The sequence below is a fragment of the Neovison vison genome, chromosome 8 (genome assembly GCF_020171115.1).
Source record: "Neovison vison isolate M4711 chromosome 8, ASM_NN_V1, whole genome shotgun sequence".
NCBI classification, from domain to species: Eukaryota; Metazoa; Chordata; class Mammalia; order Carnivora; family Mustelidae; genus Neogale; species Neogale vison.
In genome coordinates, this window is record NC_058098.1 from 82,969,771 (window position 1) to 82,997,657 (window position 27,887).

Sequence of the window (27,887 nt, forward strand, 5' to 3'; positions counted from 1 at the left end):
CAAGGAACCAGCTTGACAGAGGAACCCAAAGAGCAAAGTTGGGCCAATTTTAGCATCAAAAGAACCATGACTGTAATTGAAACATGCCAACATATTAGAAAAAGGAATAAAATAAGCTAGCAAATAAATAAGAACTTCTTTGAAGGTGGCCATTAAACAACAACAACAAAAAAGGAATAAAATAAGCAAGCAAACAAATAAGAACTTCTTTGGAGGTGGCCATTATACCAAGTTCTTAACTCTGGAAGGGAAAGGACTATTTTTCCTTTGCAGTAGGAATCATATTGCAGAATAACCCAATAGTCCTAGTCAATGAGGAAAAGCTCTTCTCTCCAGAAAAATGCCCCCTATAAATGTAGACAGAATTGGAAACTCACAATTTGCAACCCCTAAGGAAATAATTAAGGTAATATTATCAACAGGTGATGAAACCATTAGGTGAATGGTGGATGGACATCTGGATATTCACCTAGTGTCAAAGTTATCACCCCATGGATTACTATGTAGTTCCAAGATGACTATCAGCACATAAACCCTGTGGTCAATCTTACTATCATCAATGATGAGATTACCAGAGGTTCATAACGTGACTCTTGGTGTGATGCAGTGTTTAGCCTGAGTCTAATCAAGTCTTCAGATTCAGCTTCCAATAGGTGGTCCTCTTTAAGCTTCCCCAAATCTCTTGGCCCCAACTATATTTCAATGATCTCTGTGTATGTTTGTCCTCCTCCACTAGACTGTGAACTGTGAAGGGCAGGAATTAAGTATCCCTAGTGCCTGACACACAGTAGGTATTTTTATTTCTACAACAGAAGAATATCATTTATATTTGGTTGTTTCCTCACTAAATTCCAAACTTCATAAGGTTAAAGATTACATCTGGTTTTAGGCTCCATTAAAGCACTGGTGCCTAATAACGCTTGGTTTTCAATAAATATTTTTGAATGAATGAATGAATGAATGAATGAATAATTTTATAAGTAATCGCCTCTATGGCTCTGAGTCACATTCCGAGAAAAGGCAGCTTCTTGACATCCTTTTCTTTGTAATGATTTAGTATATTAAATTATTTCTTGGATTAATCCTCCTATCGCAAACCGCTAGCGATTGTCCTTTCAACCCCCACCGCAACTGCCAGAATGTCATAAATCAGGGGGAGGTAGAGATGAAGTGAACAGATTAGCCTCCCATTTACAAGCTTGGTTTTCCCTGGGATGATTGTAAAGTCACACGTTCCTTGGTGTGACCCTATCACGACAAAATCTCCACGAGTTGATTGATTACGTATGATTATGACTAATTAAAGGTGAAAGATAACGGAAGAGTTAAACTAGTATTTGCTAGGCAAGGTTGTGATCTTTTTAAAAACCTAGTCTTTCATTAGTGAAACAAGGAAAATATGTTCCTAATCACATTCCAAGCGGTTTGCTTGGATTGACAGTCCCACGGACAAAGGAGGGGACGAAACGCTCCCTTTCGACCGGCGTTTGCAGCCAGAGCTCGCGCCCCCCTGTGGGCGGGGCCACCGAAGCCTCCCGGGACCCAAAGGAGGAGGGGGCGGGGTCGAGGGCGGGTCCAGGCCTCCAGGGGCGGGGCCGCAGCGGGCGAGGGGCAGGCTGGGAAGCGGCGCCATATTGGCGTCGGCCGCGCTGTATTGTCATAAATAGAGCCGGTTTTGTGGTGTTTTCACTACTCGGTTGGATGCCTCGGCCGTAGTAAGTGAGAAAGTGAGCGAGCAAGCGAGCTACAAGCGACCAGGGGAAAGTCGACAAGAGGAGAAGGGAAGAGCAAGAACTTGACTCCAGAGAGAAAGATACTCGCCGGTGTGGGAGACGCAGGAAGCGATGAAAGAGATGTCTGCGTAAGTGGTGGGGGACGGCGGTTGGGGGCGAAGCGGAGAGGGGTGGGTTGGGGTGGTCGGCCCGGGACCCGGTGTCCGTTCCCTCCCCTCGCGCCTTGCCCGGAGCTCGCCCGAGTGGTCTCCTTCCCCGATTCTGGCCGGTCGGCAAGGGCACCTCCCCTACACCCGGCGGCTCACCTGGCCACCCCTGCACAGACTCGGGGACTCCTGGAGTCCCCATCTGCCTTCTCCTGTCCCACCTTGGATGACGCCCCCAGACAGGGGAGCGCCCGGAGAGACGCGGGTGTCCGTGGGGAGAAATTGTCGGTCACTCTCCTGCCCCCAGCACTGTCTGAGCCCGTCTCTGCTCCTGTCTGCATTGGCGCAAATACCATCCCCCTACCTCCCCCTCCTCCCTCCGGACCGGCTGTCTCCTGGTCTTCAGGAGTAAATGACCTATCCCAGCCCATGCGTTTCGTTTTAATAAAAAGCTAGGATCTTTTCGCCCTCCCAAGCTTCCCCCACCGACCCACCGTATATCTACTAGCGGTCTATACCTCCTGCTCACACTTTGATAAGTCAGAAACGGTTTCCGTGTTTGGCAGGATTTTGTTGTAGCTCCTAATATTTTGGTTTATTAGGAAATTATTTAATTTAACCAGAAAAATGCAGAGAATAACATAAGCATCATTTGTGTAGCCACCATTCGTCTCTCCCAAAGCATAGAATTCTTTATGTGTGTGGGGGGTGTGTGTACATACATACCTTTATTTAAAAGAACTCAAGCATTACAGATAACGTCTTAAGCATTCTCTTACCTCCTCCTATTCCATTCACCTCTCTTCCCAGAGTTCCACACAGTCTTGAACTTGATGTTTATTACTGCTTTTTAAAAAATGCTATTACAACATATGTAAGTGTCCATAATAATGGCATTGTTTTACTTGTTTTTAAGCTTTTTATAGCTGGTTTCATACTTGTCATTTTGCAACTTCTGTAGTGCAACATAGTATCTTTGAACTTTGTCCGTGTTAATATTTTCAACTCTCATTAATTCATCTTAACGACTGTATTGTATTCCATTGTAGGGATACACCTTAGCTTAGTCCCTTTTCTGTTAGTGACTGTTTGAGGTTGTTTCTGAGTGTTTACTGTTACAGTGTGGCAGTGAACAATCTTGTACATGTTTCCTTGTGCACTTGTACTAGAATTTCTCTAGGGTGTTTACTTATAAGTGAAATTGATGAGTTGAAGGGAATGCGGGATTCTTTTGGTTGGCTTTCCCTCCTATTCCCCTCCAAATGAGGGAGGTTCAGAACCATAGATTTGGAATTTATCCGCTGTCTAGTACCGGTAGGGTAGGAAGCTTGATAGCCAATTTTTTCATCACATAGATAAGAAAGGGGGACCCAAGATCATAGTAGCAGAACAGACGTATTTGTTGAAGGGAGAATGGAGTGGTAGAAAGATCTTCGGTTTTGGAGTTCAGATTTTGGCTTTTCCTATCTCTTGGATCTTGGGTGCTTACCTGTAAAATGGCACTTATAATCAGTCTGTCCCATCCATTTACCATACATATTTAAACACACACAGACAATACTAAAATAGCTCTCTTAGAGGCAAAAAGCTAAATCTTTAAAAAGAAGTTACTTGAAATAGCTAATTGAAATTTTGTTTGTTCCACAGGAAGATTAATACCAGAAAGAAATTAAAGTCACTGGTATTGGTGTTTCCCTTTTGTTTCTTTGAATCCTTTCAGAGGATATATAGGTTATTTTATCTTCCATTTGATTCTCCCTCCCTACCTAATGAAATCTTTAGTTAAAGAGCATACCTAAGAACTTCATAGCAATAAGATTTTTGACCAGTTAAAAATTAAAAAATAATCACTACTGTATTTTTGTGTGTTATTGTTTACAGAGCTAATTTATTCATTTAAAAGACTTCTTTTATATTTTGAGATTACATTCTTACCGTTGTTAATGGTCCTCAACATCTAATGGTGAAGATAGATGGTAGGTTTAGTTGGTTATTGTGTATGTTTATTTTTGCTTTACTTTCTTAGCAAAATAAAAAGTTTTACTAACCCATGTTGGTCCCAAAATTTATTTGGAAATTATTGAAATCGATTGTACTTTATTCAAGACTATAATTTCATGATAGCTGGAATGTTTTAGAGGTTGGCTTGTATTGTGCCGATACAAGTATAAAGAATGTCGTAGTTATTTAGTGTGAAAATGGTCTGAGTACCAATCTAAATGAAGAGGACAATTAACTAGAGTTACAAAATGTTAGGACTATAAATTCTGATTTGAGCAAAGGATGTTAATATAAGTTTCTCAAGGACAAATAGAGTCGTGATTTCTTTTTAAAAGCCAGGATATTTCACAAGGACCTTCTAATGGGATGTTTTTGTTTCTTTCCTGAGGGGGAAAGAACATTGTTATTACTCAGAGCTTTCTTTCAAGTGGCTGACTGCTTTTCAAAGATTGAATATAGATGGTACTTGACTTAAGTCCACAGGGTGTAGTGGAGGTGGCCCTGGCCCAGCTCCCATTCAGGCTTTTTGCATTTGAGCTAAGTGGTGCTGGCACAGTTGTCCTGATGCCAACACATGCTGCTTTTGGCTTGAAAAGACATCCTAACCATGAAAGCTGGAGGCAGTATGAATAGCCCTTCATCAAAATAAACACAAAATACCCTTTTTTCCCCTTAAAAAAAAAAAAAAAAACGCCTGCTGCAACTGTAAGTAAACTTTTAAGGTAGCTAAATTAATGAGTATATTGAGAGATTAACTATATCAGTATGATATGATACTTTAAATTTTTTTCTGCTGTTTCATTTTTCTTGAACAGAAACACCATGCTGGACAGCCAGCGTCAACAAAAGCATTATGGAATCACTTCTCCAATTAGTTTGGCATGTCCCAAAGAAATTGATCATATTTACACACAGAAATTAATTGATGCTATGAAACCATTTGGAGTGTTTGAAGATGAGGAAGAATTGAACCACAGGTATGTCATTTAAAAATGCAAAATATTTTATAGTATGTTATTTAATCATTAATTCTGCAAATGTAAAGTACCTCCCATGCCCCTGCCAAGGGATGCAAAAAAATGACAAAATGAAGAGAAATTTTGGCCCACTTAGAGCTTATATTTTAGGTGGAGGTTAGGGGAAAAGACTGACAATAAGCCAGATAAATAAAATAAACAGAATGTAACAGATGACATATGCTGCTGAGAAAAATGAAGCTGGAAGTGGAGGTTATCTGAAAGGCCTTATTGACATTTAAGGAAAAATTTCAAAGTGAGAGAGGGAACTATATAGATACCTGAGGGAAGAGTACTCTAGCAGAAGATTAGAGGCAGGAGTGTACCTGCTATATGTAAGGAATTACCTAGTAAGGTAACCTGGGTATCCAGAGCAAAGTAAGTAAACGGGTGAATGTGGGCTCAAAGAACTTGAGGTGGGAAGTTGCTTGGAGGGAGAGCTAGGTCACTTAGGACCTTGTAAGTCACTGTACAAGTTTTGGCTTTTAGTCTGAGTGAAATCAGAAGCCATTAGGTTTTTGAGCAGAAGATTAACATGATTTACTCATGTTTTAACGCAGTCACTTTGGCTGCTATATTGAGAATAGCCTGAAGAGGGACTGAGGGCACAAGTCAGGAGACTGGTTAGGAGGCTATGATAAGAACCCAGGGAAGAAAGGATGGAGGGTTAAATTAAGGGGGATATTAGTGGAGGTGATAAGAAGTAGAATTCTGGATATATTTTAAAGGTAAGGTTGTTTAATGACTGGAATATATGTGAGAGACAGAGGTTAAGGATGATGCCAAGGTTTTGGATCTTAGCACCTCAAGGGATAGAGTTCTATTACCCAGAGAAGGCTGAGGGAAAAGCAAGTTTGGACATCTCAGGAATTCCATTTTTCATATGTTATCCTTGAGATGTCTAAACTCTACTTTTCTTCTTTCTTCTTTTTTTTTTTTTTTTACTTCTTTCTTTTTTTTAATGTGGATTTAGATATGCTGTTGGTTGAAAGTTTGGTTTAATATCAAACTGCTGTTTTTAAGTAATATTTTTTCTTTTTTTTTTAAGATTTTATTTATTCATTTGATAGAGAGAGAGAGCACAGGTAGACAGAGAGGCAAGCAGAGGAGGGGGGGGGAAGCAGGCTCCCTGCTGAGCAGAGAGGCCCAATGCAAGGCTCGATCCCAGGACCCTGACATCATGATCTGAGCTGAAGGCAGAGGCTTAACCCACTGAGCCACCCAGGCACTCAAGTAATACTATTTTTTAAAAATTAGTCAATATTTGAAGCCTGGTGGTTCAGTCCATTAAGCGTCTGCCTTTGGCTCAGGTCATGATCCCAGGGTCCTGGGATCCAGTCCTACAATCAGGCTCCCTGCTAAGCAGGGAGTCTGCTTCTCCCTCTCCTTCTACCCCTCCCTCTACTCATGCTCTTTCTCTCTCTTAAATAAACAAATAAAATCTTTTTTAAAAAATTAGCCAATATTTAATTTACCTGTTTTAATTATCCAAAGATCTCTGACTAGATGGGAGAATGCTAACCTCTATCACCACATTGAGTTTATTTTATTCCATAGTAAGGGAAAGAAAGTTGACAATTCAGTTGGCCTCTGCAGACTTATTGAAGGTAATTTTGATTTTTTATTAAACTTCTTGAATTTTCAGGGTAGCTCAAAGACCCACATACTATCACAATCGTCATTTCTTTGGAACTCTTGGGGACCCAAAGCATCAAAGAGAAGTGCCATGTGTTGACAGATGTGACAGCATTAGCCTATTTATAATGTGCTTTTACTCTGGCGCCAACATAAAGATTCTGCCTACAGTTTAACTACTTTTTAAAATACTGTTTTTAGGTTTTCTTAGTTTTGATCTAAAGCATGTTATTTTTTATTATAGGCTTGTTGTTCTTGGTAAATTGAATAATTTAGTAAAAGAATGGATTTCTGATGTCAGTGAGAGTAAGGTAAGACTCTAAACTCGTTGGATTCAGTTTCATTATGTCCTGATCATTAGTCCTAGTAATAAGATGCAGGAGTTGAGAATAATCTGAAATAGACTTTTTGGTATACTTGGTAATGAATTGTTCTAGACAGTTAAGTCTCTAAATTATGATAATGAGATAAATAAATGAGAATTTACCCCAGTGTCTAGCTACAATCCTACATAGATTTCCTGCTTGAATTACATGAGGTGTACCAAAATTTAAATATCAAGGGATTTTACTTTAAAAGCCAGATTTCAGACATCTTGTGAAATACCAGATCTGGCAACATTGGGCCTGCCTTGTGCAAGGCAGGAATAGGCTTGAATGGTTTTGGGCTCCTGCCCTCCAGTCCCTTGTGGCCCCACCAGTCCTGCTCTCTCTGACATAGCACCTGTCATTTATCAGTCAGTTTCTGGGTTTCTTATGTGTACCCTCCATTTGCATACTTACCTGACCCCTGAGATATAGGATTTTGCAGATCCTAATTTATAATTATGTGACCTTTTTTCCCCTCTAGTAGCTTATTTTTCTTCTAAAACAAGTTACATATTTCTTGCTTTCTTAGAGATTTTGAATGTAATTGAATTTTCATATGTTTGGGAATCATCACTGAATATTATTTTAGTGGCTGTACTTAATCAGAGTAGGGTGTATGCAACTGGGTGATACCATTTGCCCCTTCACTGAGTGACCCAAACTGTTGTATTTTAAGTTTTGTTTGCTTTTTATAATTTTTATAGTTTTCCCATCTTTTCCCCTTACCAGTTAGCTGAAAGTTAATATATCACAGCAGTCAGTGTGTCTCTCTGTAAACTCTCTGCTCCTTAATCTACCTGGATTTAGAAATTAGATAAACACCTGTTAGAATTCTTTCTTTTTCAAATTTTAGTATTTCTTTCTGTGCCTATGGCACATGTTTAAAATTGGTTCTTTTCAACAGAATAAGGTCATGAGGGACTCTGCTAAGTCTGCAGTCATCGGGTTTAAATAAATGGTCTTTATGTTGTTTACTTTTGCTGCCAAACAGCTCTCTGACTCATTTCTGAACTCTCAGCAGGGTTATCAGTAGTTGAGATTTTCAGATAAGTTGAATTCTGAGCAGGTGAAATGCTAGTCATGAGAAACAAAAAAAATTCATGTTTGTTTTTCTGCTACTAGGTAATCAGCTCCATAAGAAAAAAACCTGTCTTGGTCACCTACATAATCTCAGGACAGAGCTCAGGCATTAAATAAATGTTAAAGAAATCTGTTGTCCCTCTCTGATCAGCCCATAAATACTATGGATGTGCAAACCAAATACTCAAATTGCTAGAATTATTTTAAAATCATAAGCTTTATGACTTTGTGTGGTCTTTATGTCAGCTATTGTGGTTCTAGCAACGTCTTTGCTTCCATCCCTAGTCTAGAATGCATTTGAAATAAATGAAGTAGTATTATTCACAAAAGAGACTATATTAATTTGTTGAGAGATGTACCTAACTAATTTTATTCAGGGTTTCTTCACACTTAACAGAAAATTCTGGTAATATTCTGTTTCTAGGTCAAAAGGTGATTTTTTTTGTTTTTATTAAATTGCTTTTTCTCCCATGTTACTCATATTAATACTTTAATCTGCAGAAAGCAATCGCTGGCTTACATTTAGTTTCTAGGCATAAAAACTTAAGACTTTGCCATAATTTGGATTTTCTTTTTAAGCAAAGTGAATAAAATATCATTAAAATTTTTTTTAATTGTTTTTTACATCTTCCACTGTGGATAAAGTGATTTTTTTTCATTTTCTGTATCAACTATTCCTTTGATTTGTGCATATTTTAGTTCAGAAAATATCAGAAGGGTTTGAGTTAGAGCAAAGATCATTTGACTGTTCCACGTACAATTGGGATATTTAAGCTATAAGCCATCTACAACTCAAACAGATCATTTTAGTTAAATACTGTGGTTTGTGGTAAAAATATTTTACTTTGATTGGTGTACCACTTTCTCATTAATTATGCAAGAATCTTTTCAAAGTAGGAAAGTAAACTAAGATAGAAAGTAGGAAGGTAAACCAAAAGGTCCTATCTTCTCTATCCTTTTGATTCATATTAATAAATTTACTGACTTCTTTCTAGTTCTAAAAGCATGTTTGGTAGTCATAAACATTAATATCCATTCAACAGAAGAAGTAGCAAATATAATATCCTGTTACATAGCTAGTTTTATTAAGTTAATTAAGGGATATTATTCTTTGAAGCTCACACTGGGCATTATAAAAAACAAGAGAGATAGTAGATACAGTTCTTATTTTCAAGGAGTTTAAATATAGTTGAGGGGATGGAACATGTATTCAGGGGGAGAAGGTCAGTAATAAATGTTGTATAAAAAAGTTAAAGGTAATAGTGAAGGAGCACAGAAGGAAAAGAGCTTCTTACGGAAGGGGTGGATCATCAGAAGGCTTCATGAAAAAGGTGGAACTTGAACTTTGAAAAAACAGATGGTATTGAGATACCCAGAGTAGATGGGCAAGCATTTGAAGTGGGGAGAATGGCAAGTGCGGTGGAAAGGATACTGGATTATGTAACATGTCGACAGTTGGAGATTCAAAAGGGAGTATCAGGAGACAAGGCAACAAAGATCCCGTAAGAGTACATTGTGGAGATTCTCAGGATCCAAGGATCCTTGGATCAGTTAGTCAGAGAAGTAGTCAGAGAAGAATGCATTAGCAATGTTTGAGCAGAAGAGTTATAGAGTAAGAACATCAAGTGAATTTTCTAAAAAATGGAATAGGAGAAAATAAATGAGGTCAAGAAAGTAGCTTAAGATTCTATTAAAGCCTAGAATTAAGGGCACAGTAGTTGAATAAAAAGGAGGTGACATGTAGGGATATAAGCTAAGAATTGGTAAGCCAAGAAGAATAATGACTATAGGTACAGGTATTAAGGAAAATGAGGAACAGAAAGAGAAATCAGAAGAGATACCTGGTTTATCATAGGAAGAATATGTTGTTTTAAGCAGGATATTGAAGTGGATCAGGATGTATGAGTAGAAAATACCTGATGGGAAATTAGAATTGGCTCCAGAGAAAGATGAAGAGTAGCCTTATAGTTCTGGTACAGTCCAAAAGCTTTCATTAAAGAAGTTAAACTACCTCGTACAAGGAGGTCTTTTCAAGATGACCACTTTCTTGCAGAAAGGTTGCATAAGCTCAATCAAGAAATTAAGTGTATTTGTCCCAGAAACTAATGGGGAAGTGGAATGAGTTAAGTGTATGATACTATAGAGAACTGAAAGTGCATTAGTTTGGTAGTTAAGAGCTCCTTGGTGACTTCAGAAGGATGGAGTCAAAGACAGGCAATTGGAAGGGGACAAGTAGGGTCAAGTGATAAAAAATGGTTTTCTTACGAGAGATGTGTGCATGTATAGTAGGTATGAATTTGTTTTGTCTTCCCTCTGAGAATACTCTCATTACTTCAAGCTGCAGCCCAAAGAGCTCTGAAGTACTTTCAGAAATCTCAGTTTCCCAAAGTTGACAAATATATTATATATTGGTAGTATTTAGGCAATTTTTATGCTAAATAATTTCAACAATCCAATGCCATTTGTTTAATTTAATTTAATTTAATTTAATTTTAGAATCTCCCACCTTCTGTTGTGGCTACTGTTGGTGGTAAAATTTTCACGTTTGGCTCCTATAGGCTTGGAGTACACACCAAAGGTAACTGCTTTTCTGTGTTCTGATAAAAACTTTCAGTAACAAACTCTTACTTGTTATTCATAATTAGAAGTACAGAAGAAAAACCCATTATCTCACTTCTCAGAGCTAATCATTGTTAATATTTTCCTGTATTCATCTTACATATTTTCTTCTGAACATAATGTTTTTATGTTTTAACAAAAATATAACACATACTTAATATAGTCTTAATTAGAAATACTTTGATTTACAGGAGCTGACATTGATGCACTTTGTGTAGCTCCAAGACATGTGGAGAGATCTGATTTTTTTCAGTCTTTTTTTGAAAAACTGAAACATCAAGATGGCATTAGAAACTTAAGAGTAAGTATCCTCTGGTATTTAATATTTTGAACTTGTTAACAAAAACTTGGGCTTATGATTGTTGTTCTACTTCTTAAGAAGTTGCTATATCTTTTTAAAATAACAGATGGTTAAGAACATGGACTTTATAGTTAATACAGACCTGGGTTTGAATCTAGAATCTACGACATATTAGCTCTTAGATTTTAAGTTACCTGTGTTCTTTGAGCCTAGTTTCCTCAAAGCTGTAAGATGGAGATGATGTGATAAATTTTTTAAAGGTTTTCCTGAGGGTCAATGAGATAATTGACATTAACATTGACTAATATTTGATAAGTGGTTGATGCATATCAAATGATAGCTGTTAGTATGTGTAAGATTCAGTTACTCTCTGTGTGCATATCTAGCCATTCATTTAATAAATGAAATTTCAACACCAGTGATTTGTCAGATACTGTCCTTAGTCCCACAAATACAGTAGTGAACAAGACATAGTTTATGGGAGGAAGGGATTAGGGAAACTAAACAAACATAGCTTTAACGCAGTCTAAAGTGCTAGGGTAAGTTGAAAGGATCTGCATTATTTGGGCATTTGGGAATGGAGAAGGAGGTTAAGAATTTGTTAGGTTGGGGGAGTAAGAAATCTCAGAAAGAGGACATTTCTACTGATTCTAAATTACATTGTATTAATAGATATAATCATGAGCTCTGATTATATTTTAATTTCGAACTAGTTTTTTTTTGTAAATATTTGGTTTTCAGTTTAATCTCAACAAATAGTGAGTACCCATATGATGGCAGTTCTGTCTGCCAGTTTCTGATGAGTATCTTTAGGAGGATAAATAAATTAGATAATTACTGACATGACATTTTCTGTATCTGAAATAACACAGTCACAGAGTAAAAGCACTTACTTACTTGGAATGTGATACCAAGAACATTTTCTTATTAGCAAAGGTATTCACATCATTGGCAGTTAGGAAGGATAGAAGGTATTCACATCATTGGCAGTTAGGAAGGATAGAGAAAGGATTACACCTTTAGAGGATTATTTACGTGTTTTAATTGTTGTCCTCTTTTGTAGGCTGTAGAAGATGCCTTTGTACCTGTTATAAAATTTGAATTTGATGGAATTGAAGTAAGTGTTTAATATTTTTTCTGACTTTGCAACTGAATTAATACATAAGGCTTTTTTCAGTTTTGTTTTGTTTTTTTTAAATCAGACCAACAAAGACACATATTTTAAAGAATCAAATTGTTTTTAAATAGTTTACCTTTTTTCTCCTGTATCTATTGACTTCTCACTATAGAAAATGAACCAGCTTCCATCCCTACCCCATGATTTTTATAGACACCCTTCTCGTTCCTATAATCTAAAATAATTGTTATAATTTTGATTGGATCAATATTCAGTGTTTACATTATTATCTTATAAATAATGTTTGAAACTGAGCACAAAGTGTACTAGATTATTGTTCTTTGTGGCATTTTGTTTCTTGGGAGTTAATAATTGTTTTGCCTTTTGTTTGCTTGGTTTTTATACTTAACACTAATTAAAAGTCAGTCTCTGCTAGCTGTCTGAATCTTCTCTAAATAGATTTAGATTTCTCAGGTGTTCCATCATTATCATCTTAAAAAAATATATGAGTCTTCTCACATGTTGGATTCCACACCAGTTGTTCTCCATGAAGGAGAAACAGCTGGCATCCTGGATCTTTCTTTACTATCATCCTGGGATTTCTTTTTGCCTTTGTCTAGAGTTCTCTTCTTTTTTGACTTACTGTCATTTTAATGTCATTCATCCACTAGCTTCCTGTGAAAGGCACATATTTTTGAGATCCTGTGTGTTTAAGTAAAATGCCTTCATTTTGTTCTTACACCAAAATAATAGTTTGGCTGAGTATAGAGTTCTAGGTATCTCAGAATTTTGAAAGCCTTGCTTCATTGTCTTCTACCTTTCATGCTGTGTGGGAAAGTGTGATGCCATATTGATTTTTCATCTTTTGTGACCTGTTTTGTCTCTTTGGACACTTAATATGATCTTTTTATTCCTGGGCTTCATAGTTGTAAAATTCATGGTAACGTACGTTGGTATGTGTCTTTTCAACCAAATATGCTAGGCACTCAGTAGTCCTCTTCCACATTGGAAATTCCTGTCCTTTCAATTATGGAAATTGTATTGAATGCTGTTGGATTTCCTGCCTTTGTTTTCTCTCTTTTTTCTATATATTGAACAGCCACATCTCTATATTTCTGCTTTGGGGGGTTTTCTCATCTTCCAAGCTTTCTAATGTTTTCCATTTCTGCTGTCATGTTTTTAATTTCTAAGAATAACTTTTTTATTTTTCTAAATGTTCCTTTCTATTTATGTATGTATTTATAGCTACCTATCCTTTCCTGGATACAATATTTTTTTTATCTCTGCTTTCCTAAATCTGCTAAGTCTGTTACCACTTATCCATCTTCTTCCATAGTTTTTGCTGTTGTCTCCTTTTATTCCCTTCATCCTAGTGGGTTATGCCTTTAGAAAACAAAATTAAATTAAAAAAAAAATAAAATTTTACTGGTGTTTTAGTGGGGTTTCAAGAGGGAGTGAATGTAAATGTGTGTTGGATCTGCCATCTTTATCTAGAAATTCATTCATAAGATTTTGATGTTCTTTTTTAATGCTTGGCATATATGCTAAAATTAAAATGCTTTCCCTTAATTTGTGACTTTAATTACCATCACACAACTTTGCAGTGATTTTCCCATGTGAGATTGCCTACATAATCTTTTTGAAGTTTTGGTAGAACTTCCCAAACTAATAATTAGAACTTTATACTTTTGAGGTTTGGTGGGTGGGGGGAGAATGGACTAGAAGGAGAAAAAGTAATATTTTTCTCTTTTTTTGCATCTTTCCAAAGATTGATCTAGTCTTTGCAAGACTGGCAATTCAAACCATATCAGATAATTTAGATCTAAGAGACGACTCTCGACTGAGAAGCCTTGATATAAGGTGTATTCGCAGCCTAAATGGTAAGCTTCTAAAAAGAAATCTCAGATATCTGCTTGAAAACAATTAGATCTTTTTTGCAGAACTATTAATGGACTTTTTAAGGGATTGGATTAACTCAGTTAAAAATGATGTGATTTTTCTTTAGATAATCTGAGCACATTTAGGCATTTTAAAAGACACACATTTATTTGAAATGTTTATGTTTATAGTGATGGTGCGCAAACTAAATGGTCTCAGGATGCCTTTGCGCTCTAAAAAGTTTATTGAGAAACCCCAAAGATCTTCCATTTATGTGGGTTATATCTGTCAATATATACCATATTAGAAATAAAAACAAAATTTTAAAGCATTTATTTCAAAATAACTCATTCTAAGTGAATATAAGTATGTTTTTGTGTGAGACTGGCTTTTTTCTTTTTTTTTGGCATGTTTGCAAAACTCTTTGACTTAATGGAAGATAGCTAGATTCCCGTATCTGTCTTTTCAGTCAATTCATTTCTTGTAATGTTTTGATTGAAGCACAGGTAGAATCTGACCGCTTAAAGATACATAATTGGAAAAGGGAGGAGAATTTTAATAGCCTTTTCAGAAAATTGTGGATATTCTTTGATAATACAGCAAAACTTAACCAGTGACAGTATCCTTTTTCTTTTCAACAGCTTTATTGAGGTATAATTACATGTCATAAAATTTGTTCTTTTTAGTACAATTCTGTAGTCTTTACCATATTCCCAGAGTTATATGCTACAATGCAATTTTAGAACATTTTATCTTCAAAAGATCTCTCTTACACATTTACAGTCATTCTCCTTTCCAACCCCAAGTCCTAGGCAACCACTATTCTACTTTGTGTCTATAGATTTGCCTTTTCTGGACATTTCATGTAAATGGGATCATGCAATATGTGGTATTTTGTGTCTGGTTTCTTTCACTTTACATAGTGTTTGTGGGGTCTGTCCATGTTTGTAGCATATATCAGAAGTTTGTTCCTTTTAATTGGTTAGTAAAAGTGTTTTTTTTAAAGGTTAATTTGAATATTGACTCTAAAGCCACATCAATTAACTTTTTATACTCTTACATTAAAATCTATTGGTCTGTCTTGTTCTTTGAATAGATCTTTTACCCATGCATGATTTTGTACTGTCATGCCTTGCTCATTAGGAAATTACTGGTTCACAGAGTTATTTGGATCTTCAAAATGTTAACACACATTTCATTATAAAATATCCAGGAAAATCACATTCATTAATATCACCCAGTCTCATCAGAAAAGTCTTTAAATATTGGAAAGCTGTCAGTCTCACAGTAGCAGATACTAGTTGTCCAAAATTCTAATTTTTACTTGAAAGCTCAAATTTTATTATTGGTAACAAGTTTTGTCATTTGTTTTCCTTGAAGTGAGGGGCTCACTTTGTTCATTTTTTAGGATTCTTCTAAGTAAAACTGGTGTTCCTTGAAAAAAACAGGTAGTTCAGCTTTCTTTAACTTGCTCAAACATTGGATGGGTTCCTTTCCTGTTTTCTAACTTAAAATGTGTGGTGGTAAAAATAATTATTTACTAGTACAGTTTGTTGCTAAAGCTTTGGTACCAGTAAGTTTTAGCTACCACTGCTTTTGCACCACTAGTGCAAATGTTAACACAGTAAAGAGGCAAAGCTTTATTGTTATTATAAAAATAGGTTTGACAAACTTAAAAAAAAAAAAAAAATAGGTTAACCTAGCATTCCCAAGGGTCCAAGACTTCTCTTTGAGAACAAAACACTGGCTTATAGTGTCTTTTATCACTGCATTTTTATTGTACTTTCAGAGTACAACAGTAAATCACAGTGTTTGTGAAATAAGGTGGATGTTAAAGCAATTGTTATTGCTTTATTGTTTTGTTTTACAAGTTGGGGACATTTGATTAGCAGTAAAGACAAATGGTGAAAAAAGCTAAACTTATTCAGATCCATCTCTTATTTTAATATTGAATTACATTAGCCATGTACTTTTTAATTCTTTAAAAGCAAAGTAATTTCTCATATGTGCTAAATTTCAAATACATAGAGAAAATAAGCCCACATTTTATTATCTTTGGTAGTTTTAGTATTTGAGAATCTGGAAATTAGAAGTATGTCTGAATTAACTAGATTTTGTTGCATAATGATAAATGAATGCTTTATCTTTTTCAGGATGTAGAGTTACTGATGAAATTTTGCATTTAGTGCCAAATAAAGAAACTTTTAGACTCACCCTAAGAGCAGTCAAATTATGGGCAAAACGTAAGTATCCCACATCTTTTTTAAGTTTGCATTATAAAATTACAGTTTTCAGTTACTAATGATAGAAGCACATATGGAAACTCCTGAGTCTTTTTATACTGTTGGGAATTGAGGTCCAGTAGATTCTGGAGAATCCTGTTTTTCACGTACAGTGGTTATGGTGCTCTGAGGGGTGACTCCACCCTCCTGTTCCTTGGTTGAAAACTAAAACCTCCTGACTTTTCATCTCCAGTTTTAGCCAGGCAGTCAGAAGGAGTTAGAACTGGAAGAGTGAAACCCTCACTATTCTTCAAGTCCTCTGTGGGCAGGACCATCTTACTCATTTTTGTCTTCCCATTACCAGCAGCACGTAGTTTGTAGCAGGTGTGCCATAAATTTATTAAATGAAGAACCTACAGTGATAGTTTCAACTTTTTTTTTAATGTTACGACATTTTTCTAATAAAGCCTGGAACTAATTTATATATACACATAGGATATGGTTCATAAAAGGCCCAATTCTGAGCTGGCATAGCACATTTTCTATTATTTGTAACTACATTTAAGTAGTGCTATACTTCTGGCACCAGGTTTTACTTAGTCTAAAACCACACTCTCTAATAAAACTTTTTGTGATGATGGAAATACTTCATATCTGTGCTATCCAAAAGTAATCATGTAGCTATTGAGCACTTGAAATGTGCAACCAAGGAACTGAATTTTAAAATTTAGCATTTAAAATTAAACAGCGTCTTAGAGAAGTAAAAGCATATGTCCACACAAAAATTTGTGCACACATAGGGCCTATGGGTGGCTTAGTTTTTTTATTTTTTTTTTTCATAACTATTTTTTTTTCAATTTATTTATTTTCAGAAAAACATTATTCATTATTTTTTCACCACACCCAGTGCTCCATGCACGCCGTGCCCTCTATAATACCCACCACCTGGTACCCCAACCTCCCACCCCCCCCCCCCCGCCACTTCAAACCCCTCAGATTGTTTTTCAGAGTCCATAGTCTCTCATGGTTCACTTCCCCTTCCAATTTACCCATTTTAAGCGTCTGACTTCTTGATTTTGGCCCAGGTCGTGATCTCGAGGTCTTGGAATCAAGCCCTGCTTTGGGCTCCATGCTCCAGAGAGTCTGCTTCTCTCCGTCTGCCTGTGCCCCACCCCCACTCACATAAACACACACACACACACACACACACACACACACTCTCTCTCTCTCTCTCTCTCTCTCTCTCCCTCTCTCAAATAAATCTTTAAAAAAAATTTATGCCCAGATATTTTTAGCATTCTCATAATTCAAAAAGAGACAACCTTATGTTTATAAACTGATGAATAGATAAACAAAAGATGATATATCTATTATATGGAATGTTGGAATATTACTTGGCAATAAAATGGACTGAGGTAAATTCCATTTATGTGAAATGTCCAGAATAGGCAAATCTATAAAGGTAGAAGAATAGTCCTTGCCTCAGTCTGGGAGGATTGAGAGCAAACAGGAGAGGAGTGACTGTTAACGGTTTCTCTTTGGGGTGATGAAAGTGTTCCAGAATTGATTATGGTGGTGGGTACACAACTCTGTGAATATACTAAAAGCCATTAATTTTTAACATTTTACGTTGATGAAACCTATGCTATATGAATGATATCTCCGTAAAGCTGTTAACCAAAAAAATGCTACATGTGATTTGTGGCTACCATATTGGAAGTACATATCTAAAAAGACCTTTAAGCAAGTAGGATTTGTGTTTGGGCTCAGTTAATCTTATATAGTCAGGATAAAGTAATTTGCAAGAAAGGGATATCACAATTTTTCTTCCCTTACAGATTAGATTAAATACCATGTCTTGTCAATTCTTAGATGCATATTTTACATACTTTAACATATCTGAAATTGACATTTTGTATCTTTCTTTCTTGATTAGTAGGACATAAAATAATGCTTTATTATGTAATTGAGGACCCAATAGGTTTGATGAAATATGGTAATACTTTTTTATAGATTGCTCTAAGAAACAATTTAAGAGAAATGACTAGTACCAATGGTATATTGTACTTTATGGAGAGAGATTGAAATTCTGCAAAATACTGAAGTTAGTCCAGCTTTATGCTTGATTTTAAAATGCCCATGAATATGATTACTAATGAAATGTTTATTCTTTGTACTTGTAAACCCTCTAGATATCTTTCCTCCTTCCTTTCATTTCTTTCTCAACCATAGCTATTGAAAAGAGGGAAATTCCAGTGTTATATCAGTAGAGCCTGGTTCGGCAGTCAGAACTGAGGCAGGGAACTGAGGTGTCTGTTTTGGAGAAATAGGGGGACGAGATGCAGCTTATAGTTTACTAATAAAAGGTCTGCTTATTGATTGTATAATGTTATTTCCAGAGGGGAAAGGATAACGAAGAACAGTTGTAGGAACTAAGTTATCCCATTACTTATAGTTGAATATCATGGATGGTAGATCCTAACAATAATTAACAAATATATTAATTTTCTAGGACGTGGTATTTATTCCAACATGCTGGGATTCCTTGGCGGTGTCTCCTGGGCAATGCTAGTTGCAAGAACTTGTCAATTATACCCAAATGCAGCAGCTTCTACTTTAGTTCATAAGTTCTTTTTAGTTTTTTCCAAGTGGTAAGTATTCATATGCATACTTTATTTACTAGTTTCTGCCTTTACATAAATTTGTTCAGCAATTTAAGAGAGATGCATAGACTTTTTCTCTTGTCTTCCGTTCCTTTTAAATTAAAAGTTTAAAGACATCAAATTTGAGACAATGATGAGACACCACATGGTGCTTTCTCCTGGGGTTGGGAGAGGTCTGTAAATGTAGGCTTTTAGCTTGAGAGTGGTCGCAATTATTTGCCTCTGATGACTAGCTACATATAGATTAATGTCTTATATGTAAAACGGAAGTGATAATCATAGCTACTATGTGGATTTATTAGTATTTTCAGTAAAGTTAGCCCTGTTGCTATTAAGTTATCAGAGTTAAATCCATGTAAGCAAATAGAAGGAAGGGGAAAACTCAGATTTTTTTTTTTTTAAATTTGTCTATTTATTTTAGAGTGGGGAGTGGGCAGAGGGAGAGAAGGAATCTTAAGCAGTGTCCATGCCCAGCGCAGAGCCTCATGGGCTCAATTTCATGACCCTGAGATCATGACCTGACCTGAGCCAAAATCAAGAGTCAGACACTTAACTGAGGCACCGAGGTGCCCCTGGAAAATTCAGATTTAAATTAATTACAGGTTAATGAGCTAAATAGTATTTGCCCTTTCAGAAGACACATTTAAAATATAACCACTTTGTATACTTGCTTCCCTTGCCTGTTTGTTCTTTTCAATACCAAATACCCATCCACAATGTTTGCTCTATGAAAGTTAAGAGAGATTCTGATGATTTTTACATTTCATAGAGTTCCTGAAGTGAGATCCTTTGTGAATTAATTTGCCTTATTTATGTTAGGGAGTGGCCAAATCCTGTGCTGCTGAAGCAACCAGAAGAAAGCAATTTGAATTTGCCTGTTTGGGATCCTCGGGTATGTGACTTATTACTGAAACTGAACCTTCTAGGCAAAGGATGATTCTCTAAATTGCAATCTAAAAATAATTCTTTTTATTCCTGCTCATCTTCCTTCTGTATAGCTATAGTTCTTTCTGTCTGCTGTGTTTTTTGGTGCAAGTGATTTGTATCTCAAATTCTGATCCAAATGTTATGTCATTAAAAATCACCCATATAAAAGTAAATGAGTGGGTGTATCAACCAAAATGTCATAATCCATTGTTAAAAACTCTTATAAGTAATTAGTTAGAACTAATAAAGTGCTGAAGTATATAAAAGATTTACTTTGCCCTGCAATTTAAAGCAGACTCGTGGTTCTAAGCTAGCATAACTCTCACCTTGCATTTTCATTTGCTTTTAGAGTGAGTGCTCCTTCCTCTGAGTTACCTATACGGAGTTGCACATTGAGTGGGTGCAGAAAGAATCATTGGATTAATAATGCTTTTTGAAACCATGATACTGTATTTTCTTGGTTCTAAAAGACCATTATGTATAAGATACACCATCAGTTTAACAGCTTTTCAGGGGAAAAATGCACTTTTACAGAGGTGCCTTTGAATGTCAGACATACCTGACTTCAGAAATAAATGTAGTTGGGGAGGGAAAATGTACTTCTTAGAATTGGGGAAATGTAGTATTAAATTTATATTTCATATTCTTCAGACTTTTGGGGAAATGAAGTGAGGACAACTGAAATAGGAGAATAGATCAATTATTCTGCTTCTAATTTCACAGGTAAATCCATCAGATAGGTATCATCTCATGCCCATAATCACCCCTGCCTACCCACAGCAGAATTCTACGTATAATGTGTCCACCTCAACTCGAACAGTAATGGTAGAAGAATTTAAACAAGGTAAACCTGTTGGCCCTTTCCCACAAGTTTTTGATTTATAACAGTTTTATTCTAAAGTGCAGTTATGCCTGTTATTTCTAAAAATTCTTTCAAATATGTATTTATTCTTCCAGTAATGGTTTTCCAAAATATAGTAAGTCCAAAATGGAGCCAGCCCAATCTGTTTGAAATTGGTTTTTGTGTTCTGAGAAATATATATTTCTTTTTTTCCCTTAAGAGTTTGGTAGAGTTCGAGGTTTTGGGATAGAGTGATACAGAAGCTGGTAATAAAATAGCCCGTTTTCAAAATCAGTCTCTCTCTTGTTTTTAATTTAGGTCTTGCAGTCACAGATGAAATCCTTCAAGGGAAATCAGACTGGTCCAAACTACTTGAGCCACCAAATTTTTTTCAAAAGTATAGGTATTTGAAATTTTGTATTTTTTGTTTGTGTGTTTAAAGAAGAATGTTAAACTTACAAAGTTAATATGTGGTGGGTGACTTGGTAACATATATTTCAAGTGAGGTAGAGAATAGGTTAGCAGAAATCCTAAATGTTGAGTTTGTGTACTCTAGTAGTATCTAACCCAGTATTAGTGGTGTTTGTTTTAGTGAGTCGTTTTTAATTGTAGGGTCTAGAATTAATTTTTTGAAAATCAAAGCATGTTCTAATTTTCATAAGCTGTGTGCCTGCATTAGTTCTTTTGTTCAGTGGGAGGAAGAAAGAACAAGTAATGATGGAAGAGCAGACCCTAACTATGTTTCTGGCTTTTTTTCCCCTCCAATTGTGGCTAAAAATTCTTCATAGACATTATATAGTATTGACTGCCAGTGCATCAACAGAAGAAAACCATCTAGAGTGGTAAGACTGATATTCAAGTTGTGTACTTACTTTGTAGTGATAACATTTTTATGATGTTTTACCATTTACAAAGCATTTATCCTTAAAATTATTATTATTTTTTTTAAAGATTTTATTTATTTATTTGACAGAGAGAAATCACAAGTAGGCAGAGAGGCAGGCAGAGAGAGAGAGAGGGAAGCAGGCTCCCTGCTGAGCAGAGAGCCCGATGCGGGACTCAATCCCAGGACTCTGAGATCATGACCTGAGCCGAAGGCAGCGGCCCAACCCACTGAGCCACCCAGGCGCCCTATCCTTAAAATTATTAAATCATATTGTTTACATGACTGTGCAGCATCAGCGTTTAAGAAATGCTGTCAAATCAATGTTTCAGACTTAGAAGTAACATAAAATAACGGTATGTGTATAGTCTTTGCCTTTTGCCACTTCTCAGTCAGATTTAAGCAAAATTGTGAGGCACTTCGAATGAATCTGTTACCTCTTACTGACTTTTCCATCCTTGCCATCATGTTTCCCCATCGAAACTAGAAGGAAAATACATTTTTTATATTCTTTTAATATAGGAGATTAGTGGCATGAAAGCTTCTGTCAGCAGATAAGGGAAGCATTTTTGGTCAAGCAGCAGTGCCTTATTTCTAGTGAATCCAAATTCATTCCCTCTGCCTCCAGTGTACTGACATCCCTAACTCTTATCAGGCAGAAGCTTTTAGGCCACCAGAAATGGTTTTGCTTTCCTCAGGTGTGACCTCTGGGAAGGGAAACATGATACTGTTTTATTTTTTATTCAAAGTTTAGTGCTTATTTTATTGGTAATTAAAGAGACACTGAAAAGAATCCTATCACCAAAATGGAATATTTCATTTGTAGGGGTGCCTGGGTGGCTTAGTTGGTTAAGCTTCTGATTCTTGGTTTTGGCTCTGGCCAGGATCTCAGAGTCATGGGATCAAGCCTCTGGTTGGGCTCCATGCTCAGTGTGGAGTCTGCTTATCCCTCTCCCTCTGCTTCTCCCCCGCTTGAATACAGCGCTCTCACTCTCTCACTCTGAATAAATAAATAAAATCTTTAAAAAAAAATTTCATTTGTCTATATTGGAAATTGGGAAACTATGGTCTGGGCCAAATCTAGTTTGCCACATGTTTTTAAAATAAAAGTTTTATTGAGGGGGTGCCTGAGGGGGCTCATCGAATGAGCATGTGACTCTTGATTTTGGGGTTGTGAGTTTGAGCCCCATGTTAGGTATAGAGATCCGTAAATAAAAAATAAATGAACTTTAAAAATTTTAAATAAAGTTTTCTTGAAATAGAGCCATGCTCACTCATTTATATATTGCCTGGTCTCTTTCCTGCTATATGGCAGAGTTGAATAGTTGCAACAGAAACTGGCCCACAAAGCCTAAAATATTTACTATCTGCCCCTTGTTAGAAAGTTTGCCAACCTCTCATTTAGATAACACTGAACAGTAACCCAACATCCCATATATGTGCTGTTGAAGCACACACAGTTAAAATGTATAGGCTTTTTCAAGTATTTGAATAATGTAAAAATGTCCTTGTAGTTATTCTTTCTAATTAATGAAATTATTGTACGTTAATATAACCGACAGTAGTCCACTTAGAAAACAAAGTTGCAGAAACCTGATGAAACTTTCAATGTTTTAGTAGTATCTGATCTGATTTTACTGAAACTTTTATAAGTGTAATATCTAGTACGAATTTTATGAAAATATGAGCACATTTATCATGAATTAGGTGCTAGTTATTAGAGCTCCCCCCCCCATGTTATTTAAACATATCTTAGTTTTAGCATATAGACATAAGATTTGAAAGTGAAAAAGTATTTAGAACCAGAGTAACCAACAGTTTTTGTTCATGCTCCAATCATGACTATTTTATGGTCTTAACAGTTTAGATCGGGAATTCACTGAATAGAGCAGTTCTTTTAAAAGGGGAAGGGGGAAACACAGAAATTGACTATGTAACTTGTAATTTACTTAAATGGTATTTTAAACAGTCCGTAATATATTGGACTACATTTTTTTAATGAACATGTAAAGCATCATAGCTAATACGCTTTTTGGGTTACTTAGATGTAGTTTCCAAATTTAAAAAGAAAAATTTTGTTCACTGTTCTATTTCAGGGTTGGATTAGTGGAATCTAAAATTCGTGTGCTTGTTGGAAACTTGGAACGAAATGAATTTATTACTCTTGCCCATGTAAATCCCCAGTCATTCCCAGGAAATAAGGAACATCATAAAGAGTAAGTTAATTATTGTTTAGTACTGTATTTCTTAGATAATGTTATTTAACAAAATATGCACTGTTTAAGATCAGTTGTGAGATTGACATTTAACAAGCACTGATGGGGGAGGATGATACATTATTTGAGCATGAGTGGTGATGCATTAAAACTAGTAGATGCTGTGTTGGTAGCCCACAGACCCCAGCAGAAAATCCATCGTAAAATTTGGAGCATCTTTAAGTAGAATTTTAGTATGTAGTTTACAAAGCCATTTAATCCTCTTTATAACAACACAGGATAACTGATCGGTGCTGCTGTGGTCAGTTTTAAGAATTTAACCAAACCATTACAATTTGTATTTATGGTGCCAAGTTTGAATTACCAAATAACATCTGTAAAACTGTGAAAAAAATTAATACAAATTTAAAATTTTTATTTTATAGCAACAATTACATATCAATGTGGTTCCTTGGAATAATTTTTCGGAGAGTAGAAAATGCAGAAAGTGTTAACATAGACTTGACCTATGATATACAGTCATTTACTGATACAGGTAAGACTTTGTCATCATGGAGCTGTGGTTCTCAACCTTGGCTGTATCTGCCCTGTATCTGCCAACCTCTAGGTATCTGCTATGGACCTGGCTAGCTCTGTTTTTCATTGGTTAAATGAATATAGTACATCCCTATTATGAAAACCTGTACTGCTATTTAAAAAAGTAAAGGCATGGTGAAACTATCTCTAAGATATTAAGTGGGGGGAATGTTGCCAAACAGTCTGTATGGTGCACTACCATTTCTATAAATAAGTTAAAAAAAAAAAAAACATATTTGTGAGCATGTTTGCTTATAAATACATAGAATACCTCTGGAAGGATATATAGTTTTTAAAAGAGAAGCGGACAGAACTGGTTGCTTTAGGTCAAGGGGCCAGGTATGTCTAGGGGATAGGGCGAGGAGACTTCACTCAGTGCCCTGAACTGTTTGAGTTTTGTACCAAATGATGGTATTATCTATTTAGAAACAAACAACCAAAAAAACCCCATACAGGTGATTTTTATTCTCATTCTGCACAGATAGAAGCACAATCATAAAGATGATTTTTGTATTTATTACATGTACTAACAGTTGTACAGCTTGCTGATTATGTTTCAGAATCAGTGAAAGAGTGTCTTTCACGTGTAGCTCCCTAATGACACCTTTCTGGAATATCTTAATGTATCTTATAAATTTGGAATTGTCTTAATCTGGAATAGTGTACATTCATACTATTAATATTTTTGGCTTGGCTCATCTGAGTTTTCTAAATTCTTCTAAACTAGCTTTCACATTTATCATGAAAATGCAGATTCCTGTACATCACATCAGCTCTACTGTGTCCCCCACTCTGGGAGTGGAGCCAGAGAATCTTCAAGTTGAACAAGCACTCCTGGTGATGCTTTTATACGCAATCTGGAATGCAAACATAAATTTTTCCATTCTAATTTGGGCTCACTTTTCCAAAAGCAGGAGGTTGGGAAGCTCTGTTTATTATAGATTTATAGAATGTTCTTCTTTAGAAAACTAAAGATAACTGAGACCCCCAAGAGATTAGATAATTTACCACATGTCACAGTAGTTACTGTGCAAAAGAAGCCTCTTATATGTGTCTTCAGTAAGCTTATAATCTAATTTGGTATTCATGGTTGAACATACATTATACATTATGCATACATACATAATTTGTGTGTTAGTAAAACTGACTTTCTTACAAGATCTGAAAAGCACTAGAAATGGCACTCTAGGTCAGTGTGTGTTTCAGTCTCAGTAAGTTGTTCAGGGCTGTTGAGCCTCATTTCCCTGCTTGTATAATAAGGATGTATTTCTAGGTAGTACCTGACAGTCTGACATCCTGATTAGTGTAGTAAAAGAAGCTTCATGGAGGAGAAGAGCTCAAATTGCATCTAGGATATTTAGTGTAAGGATTAGCTTAGACTTGGGCAAGTAATTATGAGAAAGAGATTGTCTTTTGGGAAAAAAACAGAAAACAGGATTTGGAAGAAATTCATGGGTTTATTTTGTTAATGAGATTGAATTATTGGAAAATTTTAGAAGTTGGACATGAGAAAACTAGTTGGTACTTGTATTTTTCTAAGACTTTATTTCTTTAGAGAGAGAGAGAGAGCGCTTAGATGCACATGTGCACTAGCAGGGAGCAGGGAGGGAGAGAGAATCTTAAGCAGGCTCCACACCTGACACAAGCTCAATCTTAAGACCCTCAGATCATGACCCAAGCTGAAAGAGTTGGATGCTTAACCAACTGAGCCACCCAGGCGCCCCTAATTGATACTTAAATAGGATTGGGATATGGTAAAAATGTTTGAGAAATAGTTGTTTGAGCGGGGTGGGTATGTGTGTTTGTGAGATAATGGGGAGATACCAAATGCATTTTAGAGAAAGAAACCTCTCCGTTCAGGAAGAACTTGCCCATTTAACATATTAACATTGTTACAGTGTACAGACAGGCAAATAATATAAACATGCTAAAGGAAGGAATGAAAATTGAAGCAACTCATGTTAAAAAAAAGCAGCTTCATCACTACCTTCCAGCAGAGATTCTTCAAAAGAAGAAAAAGGTGAGTTTGTAATCAACTTTCCAGTGTATGGTTCCACTCAGACGCATTATCCTAGGACCAGATTTGCATTTATAATAGCCTCCCAAACCTATTGAGAAAAAAGGAAAGAAAGGTACTATTCAATCAAGAACTAAAATCCCTCCTTTATTAGTCACAAAAGATAATTCATTTTATGTACTTCTGAATTGAAACCACTAATTATTTTCATTTGCTTTTTGAAACCCTAACTGCTTTCCCCTCTTCCAGCAAAGTCTTTCTGATGTTAGTCGAAGTTCAAGTGGACCACAATCCAAAAGATCATCTCTAGATAGCAATTGTTTGGATAGCTCCAGGGACACTGATAATGGAACACCTTTTAATTCCCCAGTGTCTACAAACAAACCTTCCAAGCCTGACGTTCCTCCTTCAGGAGAAACAGAAAGGTCTGTCTTTCAGAATTTTCAGTCTTCAGTTTGGGGATGATGTAAACTTTTCTGTACCTTTAGCTAAATATCTTGTTAATATATTTTATTTTACCAAATGCTAGTCAGTTTCTGGCTGGAAATACTTGGAAATTTGTTGTAATCCTTGGGACATGGGGTAGGCTTATGAAGTTATAGGATTAGATCAGTACACAGAAATGCACAGGTTTTTCTCTTTTCTCACTTTTTACTTGGTCCTCTGCCTTTCTTCCCCTTTTCTCATCCTCCAATGAAATGTTAAAGTGGAAGTACTTGAAGAAATAATCCTGAATGTTAAGAGTGTTTTCAATAAGTAACACAGATTATTCAATGATAATTCAAAACTTTTAATAGGAGTAATGCTGAGCCTGCTGCTGTCATTGTGGAAAAGCCACTGAGTGTCCCCCCAGCACAAGGACTATCTATCCCAGTCATTGGTGCAAGTAGGTATCTGTACTTGTGTTAGTAATTATTTTACTACTACATATACATTTAAGGACTAGAATTTTTCTTTCCTTTTCAGAAGTTGATTCTGCAGTAAAAGCTGTATCACCCCCAGCTGTGTGCACCATTCCTACTGTAGTGGGACGAAATGTCATTCCTAGAATCCCGACACCCCACAACCCTGCCCAGGGACAGCCACATCTTAATGGAATGTCAGCTAAGAATGTTACACACAAGAGATCCCATTCCCCATCTATAGATGGGTCTTCTAAGAGGTTGAAAGACATAGAAAAGGTAAAGCTACAACCTTACTGGTAATTCTGTAGTTCTTTTATTGTTTGTTTGTTTGTTTGAAGTTAAACTAGCACTAGAGAAATTAACAATTCTCCATAGCTTAGTGCTCCTTAGGACTGTTTAAAAAGAATATTTGCCCAAACCCTAAAGGAATAATACTAATTGTTTGTCCTAAATTGAAATTAGTAATAGATCTAATAGATCTTGACTGATTGGTCTGAGTTTCTCCTTGACTTACCCAGAGGTCACTGTTGGTAACTAATGATATTTATTAGGTTAAAATGTTGAGGTCTTCTGCCTCCAGTAGGTGGTGGTAAGACTACTTTGTTACCATCTGCTTTGAGTTAACCAAAAAGATCACTCCAGAAGTTAATGGCAGCAGCTGAATTTAGTCTAATTTAAATTCTTTTCCCTCACCAGCCCTTGTTTGCAATATTTTTGACGAAAGCCTTATCACTAGTTTCTCA

The 27,887-nt window shown here is 36.0% G+C and overlaps 1 protein-coding gene and 1 long non-coding RNA gene across 3 annotated transcripts in view; one reads left to right on the plus strand and one right to left on the minus strand.

Moving 5' to 3' along the window:
- The first annotated feature begins 1,625 nt into the window (after positions 1–1,625).
- PAPOLG (poly(A) polymerase gamma) overlaps positions 1,626–27,887 on the plus strand; it is a 29,948-nt gene continuing 3,686 nt past the window's right edge. For both annotated transcript variants that reach the window (XM_044264017.1, XM_044264018.1), the window contains exons 1-19: positions 1,626–1,861; positions 4,696–4,857; positions 6,776–6,842; positions 10,476–10,557; positions 10,790–10,899; positions 11,963–12,016; positions 13,785–13,896; positions 16,048–16,137; positions 18,629–18,767; positions 19,599–19,671; positions 20,430–20,550; positions 20,866–20,950; positions 21,336–21,389; positions 23,527–23,646; positions 24,072–24,181; positions 26,121–26,242; positions 26,489–26,664; positions 27,037–27,125; positions 27,206–27,420. In XM_044264017.1, coding sequence (XP_044119952.1) covers positions 1,845–1,861; positions 4,696–4,857; positions 6,776–6,842; positions 10,476–10,557; positions 10,790–10,899; positions 11,963–12,016; positions 13,785–13,896; positions 16,048–16,137; positions 18,629–18,767; positions 19,599–19,671; positions 20,430–20,550; positions 20,866–20,950; positions 21,336–21,389; positions 23,527–23,646; positions 24,072–24,181; positions 26,121–26,242; positions 26,489–26,664; positions 27,037–27,125; positions 27,206–27,420 — 1,998 coding nt within the window. In that variant the 5' untranslated portion in view covers positions 1,626–1,844. The remainder of the gene's footprint in view (positions 1,862–4,695; positions 4,858–6,775; positions 6,843–10,475; positions 10,558–10,789; positions 10,900–11,962; positions 12,017–13,784; positions 13,897–16,047; positions 16,138–18,628; positions 18,768–19,598; positions 19,672–20,429; positions 20,551–20,865; positions 20,951–21,335; positions 21,390–23,526; positions 23,647–24,071; positions 24,182–26,120; positions 26,243–26,488; positions 26,665–27,036; positions 27,126–27,205; positions 27,421–27,887) is intronic.
- Positions 26,249–27,887, minus strand: part of LOC122916503 — a 49,566-nt gene continuing 47,927 nt past the window's right edge. The window contains exon 4 of the long non-coding RNA XR_006386206.1: positions 26,249–26,330. This is a non-coding gene — a long non-coding RNA (uncharacterized LOC122916503). The remainder of the gene's footprint in view (positions 26,331–27,887) is intronic.